Source organism: Coregonus lavaretus, assembly GCF_964263955.1.
Source record: "Coregonus lavaretus genome assembly, chromosome: 11".
NCBI lineage: Eukaryota > Metazoa > Chordata > Actinopteri > Salmoniformes > Salmonidae > Coregonus > Coregonus lavaretus.
This window is the reverse complement of record NC_139998.1, coordinates 58,916,409-58,934,415: the sequence shown is the minus strand read 5'-3', so window position 1 is coordinate 58,934,415 and position 18,007 is coordinate 58,916,409. Positions and strand designations below refer to the sequence as shown.

The following is an 18,007-nucleotide window of genomic DNA, read 5'->3' as shown; positions in this document are numbered from 1 at the left end:
TGGGAGTCTAGTTTGGGGAAGCACATTTTTACCATGAGAAAATATAAAGCATTCCATGCATCATCACATTTGCAGAGTTATGCAAGATGGCTGACTATTCCTAGTGTGATTAGTGGATTGGATAGTCATCATATAGTCTAATATAACTCAATCACTGTTCGTAAAAAAAGACTGTTAAATGCAGCGTGTGGTGGAGTTAGGTCTGCTAGATCAGATGGGGCTGGACTAGATCAGATCAGATGGGGCTGGACTAGATCAGATCAGATGGGGCTGGACTAGATCAGATCAGATGGGGCTGGACTAGATCAGATCAGATGGGGCTGGACTAGATCAGATCAGATGGGGCTGGACTAGATCAGATAGGTTATCCAATTACTGTCACAGCCCTAGTGTGATGGTGTGTTTTTCATGGCACACATTGGGCTCCTTGATAGAAGTTGAGCAACGTTTGAATGCCACAGGATATCTGAACGTCCTTGCCAATCATGTGCATCCCGTCATGTCAGCAGTGTATCAATCTGCAAATAGATTATTTTTTCAGCAGGATAATGCCCCATGCCACAAGGCTAGGATTGTCCAGGAATGGTTCCACAAACAGGAATTCAGCTTACTGCAGTTTTTTATTTATTTCACCTTTATTTAACCAGGTAAACCAGTTGAGAACAAGTTCTCACTTACAACTGCGACCTGGCCAAGATAAAGCAAAGCAGTGCGATAAAAACAACAACACAGAGTTACATATGGGGTAAAACAAAACAAAGTCAAAAATACAACAGAAATACATATAATATACAGTGTGCAAATTTAGCAAGTTATGGAGGTAAGGCAATAAAATAGGCTATAGTGCAAAATAATTACAATTTAGTATTAACACTGGAATGATGTGCAAATAGAGATACTGGGGTACAAATGAGCAAAATAAATAACAATATAGGGATGAGGTAGTTGGGCGGGCTAATTTCAGATGGGCTGTGTACAGGTGCAGTGATCGGTAAGGTGCTCTGACAACTGAGTGGGCCTGCCCAGTCACCAGATCTCAATCCAACTGAGCATCTGGGGGGGATGAGATGGAACGAGCTATTCGGAGTAGAGATCCACTAGCAGCCAACTTGACAACAACTGTGGGAAGCATTGGGGTGAACATGGGCCAGCATCCCTGTGGAGCGCTTTTCGACACCTTGTAGAGTCCACGCCTCGACAAATGGAGGCTGTTCTGAGGGCAAAAGGGGGTGCAACTCAATATTATGGTGTTCCTAATGTTTTGTACACTCCGTGTGTGTGTATACAGTATGTGATGTAGTGCCTGTCCTGACTGGTCTGTGTCCCTTCCTCTCCTCCAGCTGTGATAAGAGTTTCTTTGAGGCCAAAGACCTGCAGCAGCACATGAACAAGCACCTGGGACTCAAGCCCTTCCAGTGTCAGGTGGGGGGAATAATAATCATCATCATCATCATCATCATAATAATACAAATAATTGATGTTGTGTATTGTTTTCTGTTCTACCAGGTGTGTGGGAAGTGTTACAGCTGGAAGAAGGACTGGTACTCCCATGTCAAGTCCCACAGCGTGGCTGAGCCTTACAAGTAAGTCACCAACACAGAAACCTAATTCTATTCGTCACGTCGCTTGGTAAACAACAGGTGTGGACTAAACAGTGAAATGCTTCCTTACGGGCCCTTCCCAACAACGCAGAGAGAAAGACAATAGAGAAATCATAGAACAGTAAAACACGTAATAATAAATACACAATGAGTAACGATAACTTGGCTATAAACACGGTACCGAGTCGATGTGCAGGGGTACGAGCTAATTGAGGTAGATATGTACATAAACTCAGCAAAAAAAGAAACGTCCCTTTTTCAGGACCCTGTCTTTCAAAGATAATTCGTAAAAATCCAAATAACTTCACAGATCTTCATTGTAAAGGGTTTAAACATTGTTTCCCATGCTTGTTCAATGAACCATAAACAATTAATGAACATGCACCTGTGGAACGGTCGTTAAGACACTAACAGCTTACAGACGGTAGGCAATTAAGGTCACAGTTATGAAAACTTAGAACACTAAAGAGGACTTTCTACTGACTCTGAAAAACACCAAAAGAAAGATGCCCAGGGTCCCTGCTCATCTGCATGAACGTGCCTTAGGCATGCTGCAAGGAGGCATGAGGACTGCAGATGTGGCCAGGGCAATAAATTGCAATGTCCGTACTGTGAGACGCCTAAGACGGCACTACAGGGAGACAGGACGGACAGCTGATCGTCCTCGCAGTGGTAGACCAGTGCTCTTCACTGACGAGTCGTGATTTTGTCTCTCCAGGGGTGATGGTTGGATTCGCGTTTATCGTCGAAGGAATGAGCGTTACACCGAGGCCTGTACTCTGGAGCGGAATCAATTTGGAGGTGGAGGGTCCTTCATGGTCTGGGGCGGTGTGTCACAGCATCATCGGACTGAGCTTGTTGTCATTGCAGGCAATCTCAACGCTGTGCGTTACAGGGAAGACATCCTCCTCCCTCATGTGGTACCCTTCCTGCAGGCTCATCCTGACATGACCCTCCAGCATGACAATGCCACCAGCCATACTGCTCGTTCTGTGGGTGATTTCCTGCAAGACAGGAATGTCAGTGTTCTGCCATGGCCAGCGAAGAGCCCGGATCTCAATCCCATTGAGCACGTCTGGGACCTGTTGGATCGGAGGGTGAGGGCTAGGGCCATTCCCCCGCAGAAATGTCCGGGAACTTGCAGATGCCTTGGTGGAAGAGTGGGGTAACATCTCACAGCAAGAACTGGCAAATCTGGTGCAGTCCATGAAGAGATGCACTGCAGTACTTAATGCAGCTGGTGGCCACACCAGATACTGACCGTTACTTTTGATTTTGACCCCCCCCCCCCCTTTGTTCAGGGACACATTATTACATTTCTGTTAGTCACATGTCTGTGGAACTTGTTCAGTTTATGTCTCAGTTGTTGAATCTTGTTATGTTCATACAAATATTTACACATGTTAAGTTTGCTGAATAAATATATATATATATATATATATATATATATATATATATACACATATACGCATTTGACAGTGAGAGGACGTTTCTTTTTTTGCTGAGTTTATAACTAGGAATAAAGTGACAGATGGTAAACGGTAGCAGCAGCGCATGTGCAAAAGGGGTCAATGCAGATAGTCCAGGTAGCTATTTGGTTAACTATTTATCAGTCTTATGGCTTGGGGGTAGAAGCTGTTCAGTGTCCTGTTGGTTCCAGACTTGGTGAATCGGTACCGCTTGCCGCGCGGTAGCAGAGAACAGTCTATGACGTGGGGCCTGTATGGCAGGGAGCTCGGCCCAAGGGATGTACTGGGCTGTCCCCACCACCCTCTGTAGCACCATGAGATCGAGGGCGGTGCAGTTGCCGTACCAGGCGGTGATGCAGCCAGTCAAGATGCTCTCAGTGGTGCAGCTGTATAACTTTGAGGGTCTGAGAGCCCATGCCAAATCTTTTCAGGCTCCTGAGGGGGAAGAGGCATTGTCGTGCCCGCTTCACGACTGTTGGTGTGTTTGGACCATGACAATAGATCCTTTGTGATGTGGACACAGAGAAACTTGAAGCTTTTGACCCGATCCACTACAGCACTGTTGATGTTAATGGTGGCGTGCTCGGCTGTCATGTGAATTTCTATCTCTAATTCAACCTAAGCTTGAATCATTACCAGAGGTTGTAAGGCTCTGGTTTTAATCATAAATGATTCAAGGTCCATAACCACGAAGAAAATATCTTTATTCATGGAGAGCTCTGACGCCAAAGACACAGACATACGGTTTTATACCTCCTGAACTTGACTCCTCCCAACTTTAGGTGGCTTTTCTAAACAGTTTCCGCCTTCCCCTTCCCCCTTGAATGTTTAGTACCGCCCCCTCTGTTAGTGGGTTGACACTACATGATAATTCTAACATTTATACTGTATTTGGGGTGAAATCCTTTAGTCATTATTCTTAAAATACAAATTAATCTAACATCGGCCCTCCGTTTCCTGTAGTCCACGATCAGCTCCTTTGTCTTGCTGACGTTGAGGGAGAGGTTGTTTTCCTGGCACCACCCTGCCAGGTCTCTGACCTCCTCCCTATAGGCTGTCTCATCGTTGTCGGTAATCAGGCCTACCACCGTCTTGTCGTCAGCAAACTTAATGATGGTGTTGGAGTCGTGCCTGGCCACGCAGTCATGAGGAAGTACAGGAGGGGACTAAGTACGCACCCCTGAGGGGCCCCCGTTTTGAGGATCAGCGTGGCGGTTGTGTTGGACGTTAACAAGGCGACACGCCATCTTAACTCCTCCTCCATATTTACTGGATTGGGTTGAACAGTGCAGAAGAGGACCTCCCCCAACAGAACCTCTACCGTCAGTTTCTATTTTATTCTCATCAGGACCAGAATACGTGGCCCAGAATACGTGGGGCATCTCGTTCAGGCGTTTCTTTTAGCCTGCTACGTTAGGATACCACTAATATGTTCACAGCCTTGACAAGAGTTTCAAAAACTGACCCATTTACCGGAGCGCCAAGTCTAGGACCAAAAGGTTCCTTAACAGCTTCTATCCCAAAGCCATAAGACTGCTGAACAATTAATCAAATGGCCACCCTGATTATTTACAATACCCCCCCCCCTCCATTTGTTTTACACCCGTTGTTTATTATCTATGCAAAGTCACCTTACCCCTATGTACAAATGACCTGGACTAACCTGTACCCCCGCACATTGACTCGGTACCGGTACCCCCTCATTATTTTATTTTTACTCTTTTTTACTTTAGTTTATTTAGTAAATATTTAGTAAAACTCTTTCTTGAACTGCATTGTTGGTTAAGGGCTTGTAAGTAAAGTCTACACCTGTTGTATTCGGCTAATGTGACAAATAAAGTTTGATTTTATTTAGTTTACGTTCAAACATGAAACGCATGCGTTCAAAATATATACACAAACATTTTCATACCAATTAGTCTTTGGGATATGTTCTTTATTTGTCTCTGTTTCTAACGAGGGAGGGGAGGAATAAAGCACTTTGTGTTGATGTAAAAAGGTTTTTCTAGATAATGTTTGATTGTTAATCCTTTGTCCTGTAGGTGTAATGTGTGTGGTAAGGAGTTCTTTGAGAAAGCTCTGTTCAGGAGACATGTGAAGAAGGCTACGCATGGCAAGAAGGGCAGAGTAAAGCAGAACCTAGAGCGAGAGTGTGAACACTGTGGCAGGAAGTTCACCCAGCTCAGAGAGTACAGGCGACACATGAACAACCACCAAGGTGAGACACTGAAAGCCACAATCTTGTCATTCTTCAAGCCTAATGGCAGCCCAGACCCTTGGTTTGCTATAAACTTGAGGGACGGGACCGGAGAAATGTAAGCTCTCTCAAGTTCATAGATGGAGCTGTGCATGTAAGCATCTTAACGCGAACCACACTAAATAGTCTCACTCGCTCGAACAGTAAAATGTACTACTCACTGATGAAGTTTACACATTTCTAACATACTGCCCTAATTTTTGTAAGAAAGGTGTTGATAAAATGAAAGATTAAATCTCTCAAAGATTTATGACATAGAAATATTTTATAAAATATGTAAAAAGTCCAGATTGGACTTAATAGGTACAGAGTTTAGCCTTTATACCCATGGGTGTCCCAAATAAGCCCACCTCTTAAATATTCCATTTTAATTCATTTCCAAATATTAAACTTACAAACTGACATTTGCTATGTATAATTATATTAATCTCCCCTAAAGTTATTAAAATAAATGGATCATTGCTATTCATCTTGACAGTAGCGCTCATAACAGTGGGTTGTCCAATCAGAGATCAAGGTGGATTTAAGGTGTCAGCATGCTAGATCTGGCCCCAAGCCGAACGAGTGTGCTCGCATACTCCCTTAAAAGACATGAAAAAAGTGGCAGTAGTACTGTTTGTCCATTTTGAGACGCCGTAGCCAATATCCAGTTCCTCAAAATAGTCAGAATTGATCTAAGATCACTCAAGAAATCTGTCATTCATTTGAAGTTTTTGCCGACGAGATCTTAGTTGCGCAATTTTACATCTAACTACGATGTTTGGTGCAGTTTTTTTTTTTCTTCTTCATGACAACATACGTTATTGAAGAATCCTGTTGACCAATCACTGACGAAGGGGCGTAGACTTCGGCTCCGAACTTCGGCTTGCCTCCAGAAAATGTGTGTGCCCGAACATCATGAAAAAAAAACTCACAGAAGTCCAAAACTAACAAAAACATAACAAAATGTCGTCATAATATACAGAATGCACAAACTGTTTCGGCTGGGAAGCATGCGGACGCTTTTGTTGTTGCCAATCAGAACACATCTGATTTCAACTAATCAGACTTCAATCAAGACATGATTAATTGAATCAGGTGTGTTATTGCTTGGTTAGAACAAAAACCTGCACCCGCACTGGCCCTCTTTGCACAAACACCATAACACACACAACTTTCCATTAGTTGTCTGAAAGCGGTTTCACATTTGCTGTTCTTATTAGTTAGTTAGTTCAACTTGTCTTCCTAAAGCCCATCTGAAGACAGTTTCAAATCTCCCTTTGCTGTTGTATTACAAAGGTACAGGTGGTGGACCAAAAAAACTGAATCACATGGATGAATGAAGGACGACAATATGACAATGGCCCCCCACCCAATGGCCCCCCACCACCCAATGGCCCCCCACCCAAAAGTGCATGAGTAGTCATCTACTAGTCTTCTTGTCCCTCATTTGTTTTGTATTTTTGTCCACCACTTTTCTCTGCATCAACCGCTACCTGTCTGCTCCAGATGTCTTGGAGACAGTATAGAAGTTTCTCATCTTGGTAAAGGCACCATGGCATCAACCGCTACCTGTCTGCTCCAGATGTCTTGGAGACAGTATAGAGGTTTCTCATCTTGGTAAAGGCACCATGGCATCAACCGCTACCTGTCTGCTCCAGATGTCTTGGAGACAGTACAGAGGTTTCTCATCTTGGTAAAGGCACCATGGCATCAACCGCTACCTGTCTGCTCCAGATGTCTTGGAGACAGTATAGAGGTTTCTCATCTTGGTAAAGGCACCATGGCATCAACCGCTACCTGTCTGCTCCAGATGTCTTGGAGACAGTACAGAGGTTTCTCATCTTGGTAAAGGCACCATGGCATCAACCGCTACCTGTCTGCTCCAGATGTCTTGGAGACAGTACAGAGGTTTCTCATCTTGGTAAAGGCACCATGGCATCAACCGCTACCTGTCTGCTCCAGATGTCTTGGAGACAGTACAGAGGTTTCTCATCTTGGTAAAGGCACCATGGCATCAACCGCTACCTGTCTGCTCCAGATGTCTTGGAGACAGTATAGAGGTTTCTCATCTTGGTAAAGGCACCATGGCATCAACCGCTACCTGTCTGCTCCAGATGTCTTGGAGACAGTACAGAGGTTTCTCATCTTGGTAAAGGCACCATGGCATCAACCGCTACCTGTCTGCTCCAGATGTCTTGGAGACAGTACAGAGGTTTCTCATCTTGGTAAAGGCACCATGGCATCAACCGCTACCTGTCTGCTCCAGATGTCTTGGAGACAACCGCTACCTGTCTGCTCCAGATGTCTTGGAGACAACCGCTACCTGTCTGCTCCAGATGTCTTGGAGACAACCGCTACCTGTCTGCTCCAGATGTCTTGGAGACAACCGCTACCTGTCTGCTCCAGATGTCTTGGAGACAACCGCTACCTGTCTGCTCCAGATGTCTTGGAGACAACCGCTACCTGTCTGCTCCAGATGTCTTGGAGACCGTATAGAGGTTTCTCATCTTGGTAAAGGCACCATGGCATCAACCGCTACCTGTCTGCTCCAGATGTCTTGGAGACCGTATAGAGGTTTCTCATCTTGGTAAAGGCACCATGGCATCAACCGCTACCTGTCTGCTCCAGATGTCTTGGAGACCGTACAGAGGTTTCTCATCTTGGTAAAGGCACCATGGCATCAACCGCTACCTGTCTGCTCCAGATGTCTTGGAGACAACCGCTACCTGTCTGCTCCAGATGTCTTGGAGACCGTACAGAGGTTTCTCATCTTGGTAAAGGCACCATGGCATCAACCGCTACCTGTCTGCTCCAGATGTCTTGGAGACAACCGCTACCTGTCTGCTCCAGATGTCTTGGAGACAACCGCTACCTGTCTGCTCCAGATGTCTTGGAGACCGTACAGAGGTTTCTCATCTCATGGCTAGATGCATCACTGTAGTTTTTGTGTGTTTTTAATCAACTTAAATCTGAACAAAAAAAAACATTTATGCTCATGTTTATTGAATATTATGGATGTCAACACACTATCCCCATGTGCAAACCTGTGCATACTGGGCTTAATAGAGGAGCATACCGGGCTTAATAGAGGAGCATACCGGGCTTAATAGAGGAGCATACCGGGCTTAATAGAGGAGCATACCGGGCTTAATAGAGGAGCATACCGGGCTTAATAGAGGAGCATACCGGGCTTAATAGAGGAGCATACCGGGCTTAATAGAGGAGCATACTGGGCTTAATAGAGGAGCATACCGGGCTTAATAGAGGAGCATACCGGGCTTAATAGAGGAGCATACCGGGCTTAATAGAGGAGCATACCGGGCTTAATAGAGGAGCATACTGGGCTTAATAGAGGAGCATACCGGGCTTAATAGAGGAGCATACCGGGCTTAATGGAGGAGCATACGGGGCTTAATAGAGGAGCATACCGGGCTTAATAGAGGAGCATACCGGGCTTAATAGAGGAGCATACCGGGCTTAATGGAGGAGCATACTGGGCTTAATGGAGGAGCATACCGGGCTTAATGGAGGAGCATACTGGGCTTAATGGAGGAGCATACGGGGCTTAATGGAGGAGCATACCGGGCTTAATAGAGGAGCATACCGGGCTTAATGGAGGAGCATACCGGGCTTAATGGAGGAGCATACCGGGCTTAATGGAGGAGCATACCGGGCTTAATGGAGGAGCATACCGGGCTTAATGGAGGAGCATACCGGGCTTAATAGAGGAGCATACCGGGCTTAATAGAGGAGCATACGGGGCTTAATAGAGGAGCATACGGGGCTTAATAGAGGAGCATACCGGGCTTAATAGAGGAGCATACCGGGCTTGATAGAGGAGCATACCGGGCTTAATGGAGGAGCATACGGGGCTTAATGGAGGAGCATACCGGGCTTAATAGAGGAGCATACCGGGCTTAATGGAGGAGCATACCGGGCTTAATGGAGGAGCATACCGGGCTTAATAGAGGAGCATACCGGGCTTAATAGAGGAGCATACCGGGCTTAATGGAGGAGCATACCGGGCTTAATGGAGGAGCATACCGGGCTTAATAGAGGAGCATACCGGGCTTAATAGAGGAGCATACCGGGCTTAATAGAGGAGCATACCGGGCTTAATAGAGGAGCATACCGGGCTTAATGGAGGAGCATACCGGGCTTAATGGAGGAGCATACCGGGCTTAATGGAGGAGCATACCGGGCTTAATAGAGGAGCATACCGGGCTTAATAGAGGAGCATACCGGGCTTAATAGAGGAGCATACCGGGCTTAATAGAGGAGCATACCGGGCTTAATAGAGGAGCATACCGGGCTTAATAGAGGAGCATACCGGGCTTAATAGAGGAGCATACCGGGCTTAATAGAGGAGCATACCGGGCTTAATAGAGGAGCATACCGGGCTTAATAGAGGAGCATACCGGGCTTAATAGAGGAGCATACCGGGCTTAATAGAGGAGCATACCGGGCTTAATAGAGGAGCATACCGGGCTTAATAGAGGAGCATACCGGGCTTAATAGAGGAGCATACCGGGCTTAATAGAGGAGCATACCGGGCTTAATAGAGGAGCATACCGGGCTTAATAGAGGAGCATACCGGGCTTAATAGAGGAGCATACCGGGCTTAATAGAGGAGCATACCGGGCTTAATAGAGGAGCATACCGGGCTTAATAGAGGAGCATACCGGGCTTAGAGGAGCATACCGGGCTTAGAGGAGCATACCGGGCTTAGAGGAGCATACCGGGCTTAGAGGAGCATACCGGGCTTAGAGGAGCATACCGGGCTTAATAGAGGAGCATACCGGGCTTAATAGAGGAGCATACCGGGCTTAATAGAGGAGCATACCGGGCTTAATTTGAACAACAGTGATATATGGTGTAAAAGACAATCATGTACTATAATGCCATCTATGGAGAACAACAGTAATAAGACTACATGCATTTAAAAATGTAAGCTGTGAAACCATCTTGTTGTAGTTCACCAAGTTATGTTGCTACTGTGACATGCAGGCGTGACCGCTAGCATTAAAAAAATATATATATATTTTCAATTGGCAAGAAATAGTATTTAATGCCCATGAACTATGAAATGGTATTTAATGCCCATGAACTATGAAATAGTATTTAATGCCCATGAACTATGCTATCATGTGCATATATCAACAGTCATCTCTTTAGTTTTACATAAAGTATGATCACTTATCTGAGAAGGTACAATAAAATGTATCTGAAGGTTGCCTCAACACTTTTCTTTTTGCAGCTTTGAAATTGGCCACTAGTGGGAATTTACACAAATGAACAATACAACATCTGATTGGATTAGAAGAACAACGTTTTTATGGATATAACAACCAGATGAATTGGTTGAAACATTAAACAGCAGAAAAGTGTTTTCTCTTTTTTTATTTTTTTTATCCTCAAATGGAAGTTGGGCTTAATGGCTACGTGGGCTTAACACTAGAAAGGCCAAGTTATTACCCGTTTTAGGAGGGCATGTCATTTTTTTTTTTTTTGTGAAGTGTTGCAAGTGACTTAAGGACAAGGGATGATGGCTAAATGGGGTCCAACTGATGCCATTGCATATCGACTCACACCATACAGTAAACACGCGCCAGGCCACAAATAAGGTGTCCAATAACTGACAATGGACTATTTTTGACTGCTGTCATATCGACACGTATTCATTATAATGCCATTGTAATGTAGCCTCCTGTAGCTCAGTTGGTAGAGCGTGGCGCTTGCAACGCCAGGGTTGTGGGTTCGATTCCCACGGGGGGCCAGTATGGAAAAATGTATGCGCTCACTAACTGTAAGTCGCTCTGGATAAGAGCGTCTGCTAAATGACTAAAAATGTATTCATTGCGTTTGTACTGATTTCCTCTATTTATCGAGCACACTTGGTGCTTATGATGATGTTTAGGCTACTGATGTTTTCTTAATTTGACCGCGCGTCATTGGCAGGAAGGGGGGGGTCCAACGAGGCCTTTCTAATGTTCATGGGGACACTTACCCTGCAGACAGGATGTTCATTGGGCGGCTGGAGAATAAGGGGTCTGTGGGACTGCAACATAGTGCTGAATGTTTCCCTGTCTTCTAACACCTGTCCTCTTCTCTCAGGAGTCAAACCCTTTGAGTGTCTGACGTGCGGCGTAGCCTGGGCCGACGCCCGCTCCCTGAAGCGCCACGTGCGCACCCACACCGGCGAGCGCCCCTACGTGTGCCCCGAGTGCCAGGAGGCCCACATCGATGCCCGCTCCCTCCGCAAGCACATGACCAAGTACCACGGCGACCTCCTGCCGGGGAAAATCATGCTGGAGAAAGATACGCTACAGTTCCACAACCAGGGTACTCAGGTCGAACACGCCGTCTCCATCCTGGCGTCCGATCTCCCCCCCGAGCTCCGGCCCGCCCAGCCGCTGCCGGCCGAGGAGATCGAGACTGTTCTGATCACGGAGGAGACTGTGGAGGCGGTAGAAGCGGTTCAGGCCGTTCAAGGTGACGGGGTCACCTTGTCAGACCAGAGCATCATGCAGGTGGTGAACTATGTGCTGTCTCAGCAGAGTGTGCTGCCTGAGGGGGTGAAGATGGAGGAGCAGGAGGTTATACAGACCATGGAGGTGGAGGTGGCCCACGTGGCAGAGGTGGAGTGATGTGACAGACCACCTAGTGGACAGGAAGACTGACTCAGACAGTCACTAGTGACTCTAGTATCCCTAACCCTGAACCAGGCGAAGTGACTAGTATCCCTAACCCTGAACCAGGTGAAGTGACTAGTATCCCTAAACCTGAACCAGGTGAAGTGACTAGTATCCCTAACCCTGAACCAGATGGGCAGGTGAAGTGACTCTAGGATTATGTGGCTCCTCTAAGGTATATTATATAGGGAATAAGGTGCCATTTTGAGATCCTAACCCAGGTGGACAGGTTGAGTGAACACAGGACTGTCAGTCTCAACACAGGCCTATCACAGACACCTGGGTGGTGTTCAGTAGGGCACACCGTAGCAAAACAACAATCTGTGTTCTTATTGGACAAATTCAGGTACTGCTCCCTAGTTTTTTCCCCAATTGAACAGGCCCCTGTTCTGCCTCAACCTAGAGACAGTAACCCTATCACACTCTTCTGTCTGCAGTGGACAGAGTTACATTTTTTACTATATATATATATATATATTAAACGAACTGAGTTGACTTTCTGCTCAATCCAATCTTGTGTATATGTAAATAGTGGCAGTCATTAAAATATTCTGTATTAATAATCTGGATCATTTTGCTGCGTTCATGAGTCTCACCAGACCATTGAATCTCAGCTGTTTGTTTCATTAAATTATAAAATAATCCAGTTTTCAGACTTTTATTTACTTTTCCTTCAGGACCATTTTTATTTCTCATGTAGTACAACTTTGTTCTAGCCTTGTTTTAAACCAGTCTGATCTGCAAGCTCACATTCTGTTTTGGTCAGTCTAGTTTCACAAGATTTCTTTCCCCCTTTTTATTAGTTGGTGCTTAAGTAGCACTCCAGACAGATGCATTGCACCTCTCCTCCCCTGGCCACAGGCTGGAAGGGAAACCTAATACACCTATTGCTTATGTTCATCTCTTCTGCCTTTCTCTCAAACACGGAGGACCACATACTGACTTAGTACTGCCAAGAAATGAATATTCTGCTTAATGTTCGGTCATCTGCACTTTTGAAATGTTAGGGTCAGTTTTTCGTTTCCATTAGTGATTGACACTATGAACATTAAATATTTTCAAACTCCAACAGCATTTGATAACTAGGGATATTTTTATTTTTTTGTTTATCAAAATAAGTACATTGCAACATATTTACAATACATTTTACAAAAATATGGAACAGCAGATTAGACAGTACTAGGTTCTGCTTTCAATGTCCCACCAGAGAATGACATCATACTAGGGTCATGCATCGCTTGTTCATTCAGTGATTATAGCACTTTTTTAATATTGAAATTATATAACTACATTTGTTTATGGCAACATTACTCAGACCGCTTGTAATATCACAGTGAGAACAATGACTTGAGGACCCGATTTATTCATTTAAATGAATACAAATAACCCTAACCCGTTGTACCATAATGGCTTTTAACCATGCACTATTCTAAGCCAAATCCTTTGGGTTTTTAGTATTTTCCTTTCGGGGGAAAATACTTAACAGAGCATGTAGCTTTTAGAAAATAACTATACAAATGTATATACAATGATCTCAATAGTTTTGGCCATCTATCAAGTTAAACCGTAACAAATAAAACAGTTTACAAAATGTGGTTCCGAAAATCCAGCAATACTACAACAGTGTCAAGCATCGTTTGCAATAGAGAAATATAGCCCAGTAAATAGCCCGGTACAGGGATGGAGCTCAGTTGATAGAGCATGGCGTTGCAGGGTTCGATTCCCACAGGGTGTATGAAGAAAAAAAATGCACTAACTGTAAGTCGCTCTGGATAAGAGCGTCTGCTAAATGACTAAAATGTAAATGTAAAAAATGTAAATGTTCAACAGACTCACAAAATACAAAGACTGTACACGTGTTTAAAGGTGGCAGAACAAGCAGGCAATATATTTGTCCCAAATGGCACCCTATTCCCTATACAGTGCACTATTTTTGACCATAGTGCACTGTAGGGTGCTATTTTGGACATGTCCAATAAGATCTGCATACATACACCATGACAATCGTTAACGTTATTGATACCACCTCACAACATCAAGGGCTATGAGCGTGTTGAGTTCAATTCAGTTCCGTAATGAGTAACGTAAATACTTCCGATAAAACGCTTTGTGTGATAGTGTATTTCTACATTAATGTGAATGCATCAAGTCATAAACATGATGGTTTAACCAACACTAGGGTTGCAAAATCCCAGTAATTTCCCCAAGAGTTATAAACACAATTTAACTAACAATTCCAGTAACATTCCAAGAGTTATAAACACAATGGTTTAACTAACAAAGGGTTGCAACAGTCCCAGGTTTCTGAAAAATCCTGGAAGCAGGAGGGTTAACACGGGCACTGTAGAAGGCAATTAGTTGTTCTTGGTAAAAATCTACCAATCCAACCAACAAACAGCATATTATTAATAACACTTTTCTCCGACAGGAAGTAAAAATATGTATCTTGAAATGTATACAATCAAGACTGGCTTGTGACCAGCAGGCAATCATAGCAGACCGGGATTCAACCCAAGGCGTGGTATAGGACAGTGCAGCGCATTACACTGACTTTTAAAGGTAATTGTCTTTTTGAGCCGACGTGTAATATGAATATTGATAATTTTTGGCACGTATTTTGCAGTTTACCAATATAGAGGCCGCCTATTTTAAAAGGGGATCGCGCTGTGGCAGTTGAGAAATACGCCAAGCGCGTCTCAACAACACCGACAAAATACATTTGTATAATGTTTTATTTTGAAGGTAAGCGGGTGGAAAAACAACACATTCAACTGAGTAATGTTGTCGGAGTACGCACATACGTTCGCTAAAATGTGTTTTCACAAACTTATGAAAAGTCCGCTAGCCTACAAGCTAATGTAGCCTGCTAGCTGGTAGCCCCATAACAACACTAGCTTCCTTAGCAACGGCCGGTGAACAGCAGCTGTGAATGAATGAGACGTGGTAGCTGGCGATCTATATCATGAAACCAGACCAGGCGACTACTGGATTGTAACCGCCCTGCTACTATAGATAGATATATATATATGTAACCGCCCTGCTACTATAGATAGATATATATATATATATATATGTAACCGCCCTGCTACTCCTCTATATATATAACTATATATATATATGTGTTGCGCTCACTTCGCGTCATGTCGAAATGGCGGCGTCCAAGCTCAAGAATCGCTGAGGTTGAATTCTTGATGGCTGACTCACGCATTCATTCTATCTTGTGAATTTAAATGAGAAAGTTACATTTGGTTGCATATGGCCTCAACTATACACCACTGGTTATTTTACTAAGATTTAAGATGTCAAGAAGCTATTACTACTAGCTAGCTACATTGACTAGCTTGGTTCACAATGTAAACAAAAGCAACGTGTGTATATAGAGGATCATTTAGTCCAACCACTAGCAACAATGTAATGTTTAATTTGACCAAAGCCATTGTACTTACGCATAATCGATTAATATAGTACAGTAGGGGAAAATAGAATACTCTTTCCCCTCTGCTCTCAAAACAACGTGCTCTGGTAGAATGTCACATTGACATGGCAAAGCAAGGGGAAGCTTATAGTGGAGCTGAAGTGTTATGTTGATGAATGTATTCAGTGGCCAGTTTATTAGGTACACTACCCTGTTCACGAAAATGGTTAGCGCCTTCAGACAGTGAGTCAAGTGGCTGTGGCTTGCTATATAAAGCAGGCAGACAGGCATCGAGGCATCCAGTTACTGTTCCATTGAACGTTAGGTCACTCGTTTTGCCTATTCTAAGTGACAGCATGGTATGATCATTGGTGCCAGGCACGCCGGTTCCAGTATCTCAGAAACATCCGGCATCCTGGGCTTTTCACGCATGACAGTGTCTAGGGTTTACCGAGAATGGTGCAACAAACAAAAAAACATCCAGTCAGCAGCAGTCCTGTGGGTGAAAACAGCTCGTTGATGAGAGGTCGAAGGAGAATGGCGAGAATGGTGCAAGCTAACTGGCGGGTCACAAACAGGCAAATAATGGCACAGTACAACAGTGGTGTGCAGAACGACATCTCGGAACGCACAACTCGTTGGTACTTGTGTCACGAATGGGCTATTGCAGCAGGCGACCAGTGGGCACGCGATCACCAACATTGGACAATTGAGGAGTGGAAAAACGTTGCCTGGTCCGACGAATGCCGATTCCTGTTTTGTCATGCTGATGGCAGTCAGGATCTGGCGTAAGCAGCAAGAGTCCATGGCCCCATCCTGCCTGGTGTCAACGGTACAGGCTGGTGGTGGTGGTGGTGGTGTAATGGTGTGGGGAATGCTTTCCTGGCACACGTTAGGTCTCTTGATACCAATTGAGCAACATTTGAACGCCACACCTTGTAGAATCCATTCCCCGAAGAATTCAGGCTGTTCTGGAGACAAAGGGGGTCTGACCCGGTACTATATGGGTGTACATAATAAACTGTCCACTGAGTGTATATCCTATTGTATTTTGAGATATTTATTGTGAATTTGTAATCGTATATTATTATTATTATTATCATCTATGAAATGGTAGCAGTTGACAGAAGTTTGCCAAATGAGTCAACAGCAAGACAGAAGCACCGACATAAATACAATTTTCTATCTTTATTTTGAAGGTCTCATCTGTCTAACGCGCTTTGGATTGAATCCTGGCCATACATCTATGGCCCAACAACAAATCCCCAAAAGGTTTCCTCTCAAGTCATGCTTTAACATTGGAATGGATTATGAACAATTAAAAAACAATATCAAAGAAATCACAAAAGCATTTAAGCGCTTTGTCTCAAAAATCATGAAATGTATCTTTTCTAAAACACAATTTCTCTCATCCTCTAGCTGGCAGCTAAGGAAGGCTTTTCAATAAAATAAAATGAAATAAGTGCATTTTTATTTGCATAGTATTTTTGCTCTTTAGGATATCTGAACTAAGGACCAGGGCCCGGTTTCCCGATAGCGATGTAACTTAGTCTTATGAGTGTATAAAAAAAAAATGCATCTAATGATGCACTTAGCTGGTCTGGGGCAGTCAGTAAACAACTTTAACAATGGTTTTGGTTTTGCTCCTACGAGGGTTCTAACAATGAACTTAGCCTTAAGATGCTTTTGAGAAGCTGGACCCAGAGCAGAGATTTCCTAGTTCTGTACCATTATACGGGAGTGGTTGGTCAACAGGTGTATGACAGAGGCAGGGCTTCAATCCAAGGCCCATTGCCGACAAGCGTACTGCACTCGACTTTTAATGGTAATGTGCGCTTGAGCCGACATCCACAGCGTTTACTGTAAAAGCCGATCTCTGAACGTCAGGGAAATTGCCTTTTACAGGCCCATTGTTGCAGTGCGCTTGTCAACAGCCTTAGATTGAAATTCCTCCCAGGGTGTGAGAGTTTCTCTATTCCCCCTCCTCCTTGATGCGCTGCTGCTTGTTGCGTCGGGAGTCCAGGTCGAAGGAGAAGTCGGACCAGTCGTCGCGCGGTGGGAATGAGATGGTCTGGCGCAGGGTGAAGCGCACAGCGTCGATGACCCGCTCGCTCCGGGCCTCGGAGGACCCTAAGCTGACGGTGGAGGCCCCGCCGGAGGTACGTAGGATGTGGGGGGGAGGGGAGAACTCCATGCTCTGCCGGTGCTCCATGATGCCCTTCCAGATGATGTGCTGAAACTCCTGGGGGATCTTCAGCCGGGACAGGTCCTGTGGACGGGGATGACATCACACACTGGGGGTTAGTCTCTTTAGCCTTGTTTAGTCTTCTTTCTCTCAGGATAGGCACAGGGCCCCAGGCGGCCCAAAAGGCCAGGGCCCCAGGCGGCCCAAAAGGCAATAGTCTTACATCAGATAGACGACTCCATCTGCACTGATAGTTCATGGCAACGCTGACACGTTAGTAATACTTCTACCCCCCCCCCCCCCCCCCAAAAAAAGACAATAGGATAAAAAAAATAAATAAAAAAAAAATCAATATAAAACAAATGAAAATTAAAAATATACTCTAAACATATATTTTATTGTAAAG

At 44.6% G+C, this 18,007-nt stretch overlaps 2 protein-coding genes across 5 annotated transcripts in view; one reads left to right on the top strand and one right to left on the bottom strand.

Moving 5' to 3' along the window:
* Nucleotides 1–12,643, top strand: part of zbtb11 (zinc finger and BTB domain containing 11) — a 32,651-nt gene extending 20,008 nt beyond the window's left edge. The window contains exons 9-12 of the mRNA XM_084171504.1: nt 1,341–1,422; nt 1,507–1,583; nt 5,113–5,288; nt 11,424–12,643. Of these exons, the coding sequence (XP_084027630.1) occupies nt 1,341–1,422; nt 1,507–1,583; nt 5,113–5,288; nt 11,424–11,956 (868 nt within the window). The 3' untranslated portion in view covers nt 11,957–12,643. The remainder of the gene's footprint in view (nt 1–1,340; nt 1,423–1,506; nt 1,584–5,112; nt 5,289–11,423) is intronic.
* A 3,934-nt stretch (nt 12,644–16,577) lies between these two features.
* tp63 (tumor protein p63) overlaps nt 16,578–18,007 on the bottom strand; it is a 42,302-nt gene continuing 40,872 nt past the window's right edge. For 2 of the 4 annotated variants that reach the window (XM_084172007.1, XM_084172005.1), the window contains exon 12: nt 16,585–17,685. In XM_084172007.1, the coding sequence (XP_084028133.1) occupies nt 17,389–17,685 (297 nt within the window). In that variant the 3' untranslated portion in view covers nt 16,585–17,388. Of the gene's footprint in view, nt 17,686–18,007 lie in introns of all 4 variants that reach the window. The other 2 variants (XM_084172006.1, XM_084172008.1) reach the window with 2 other exon arrangements.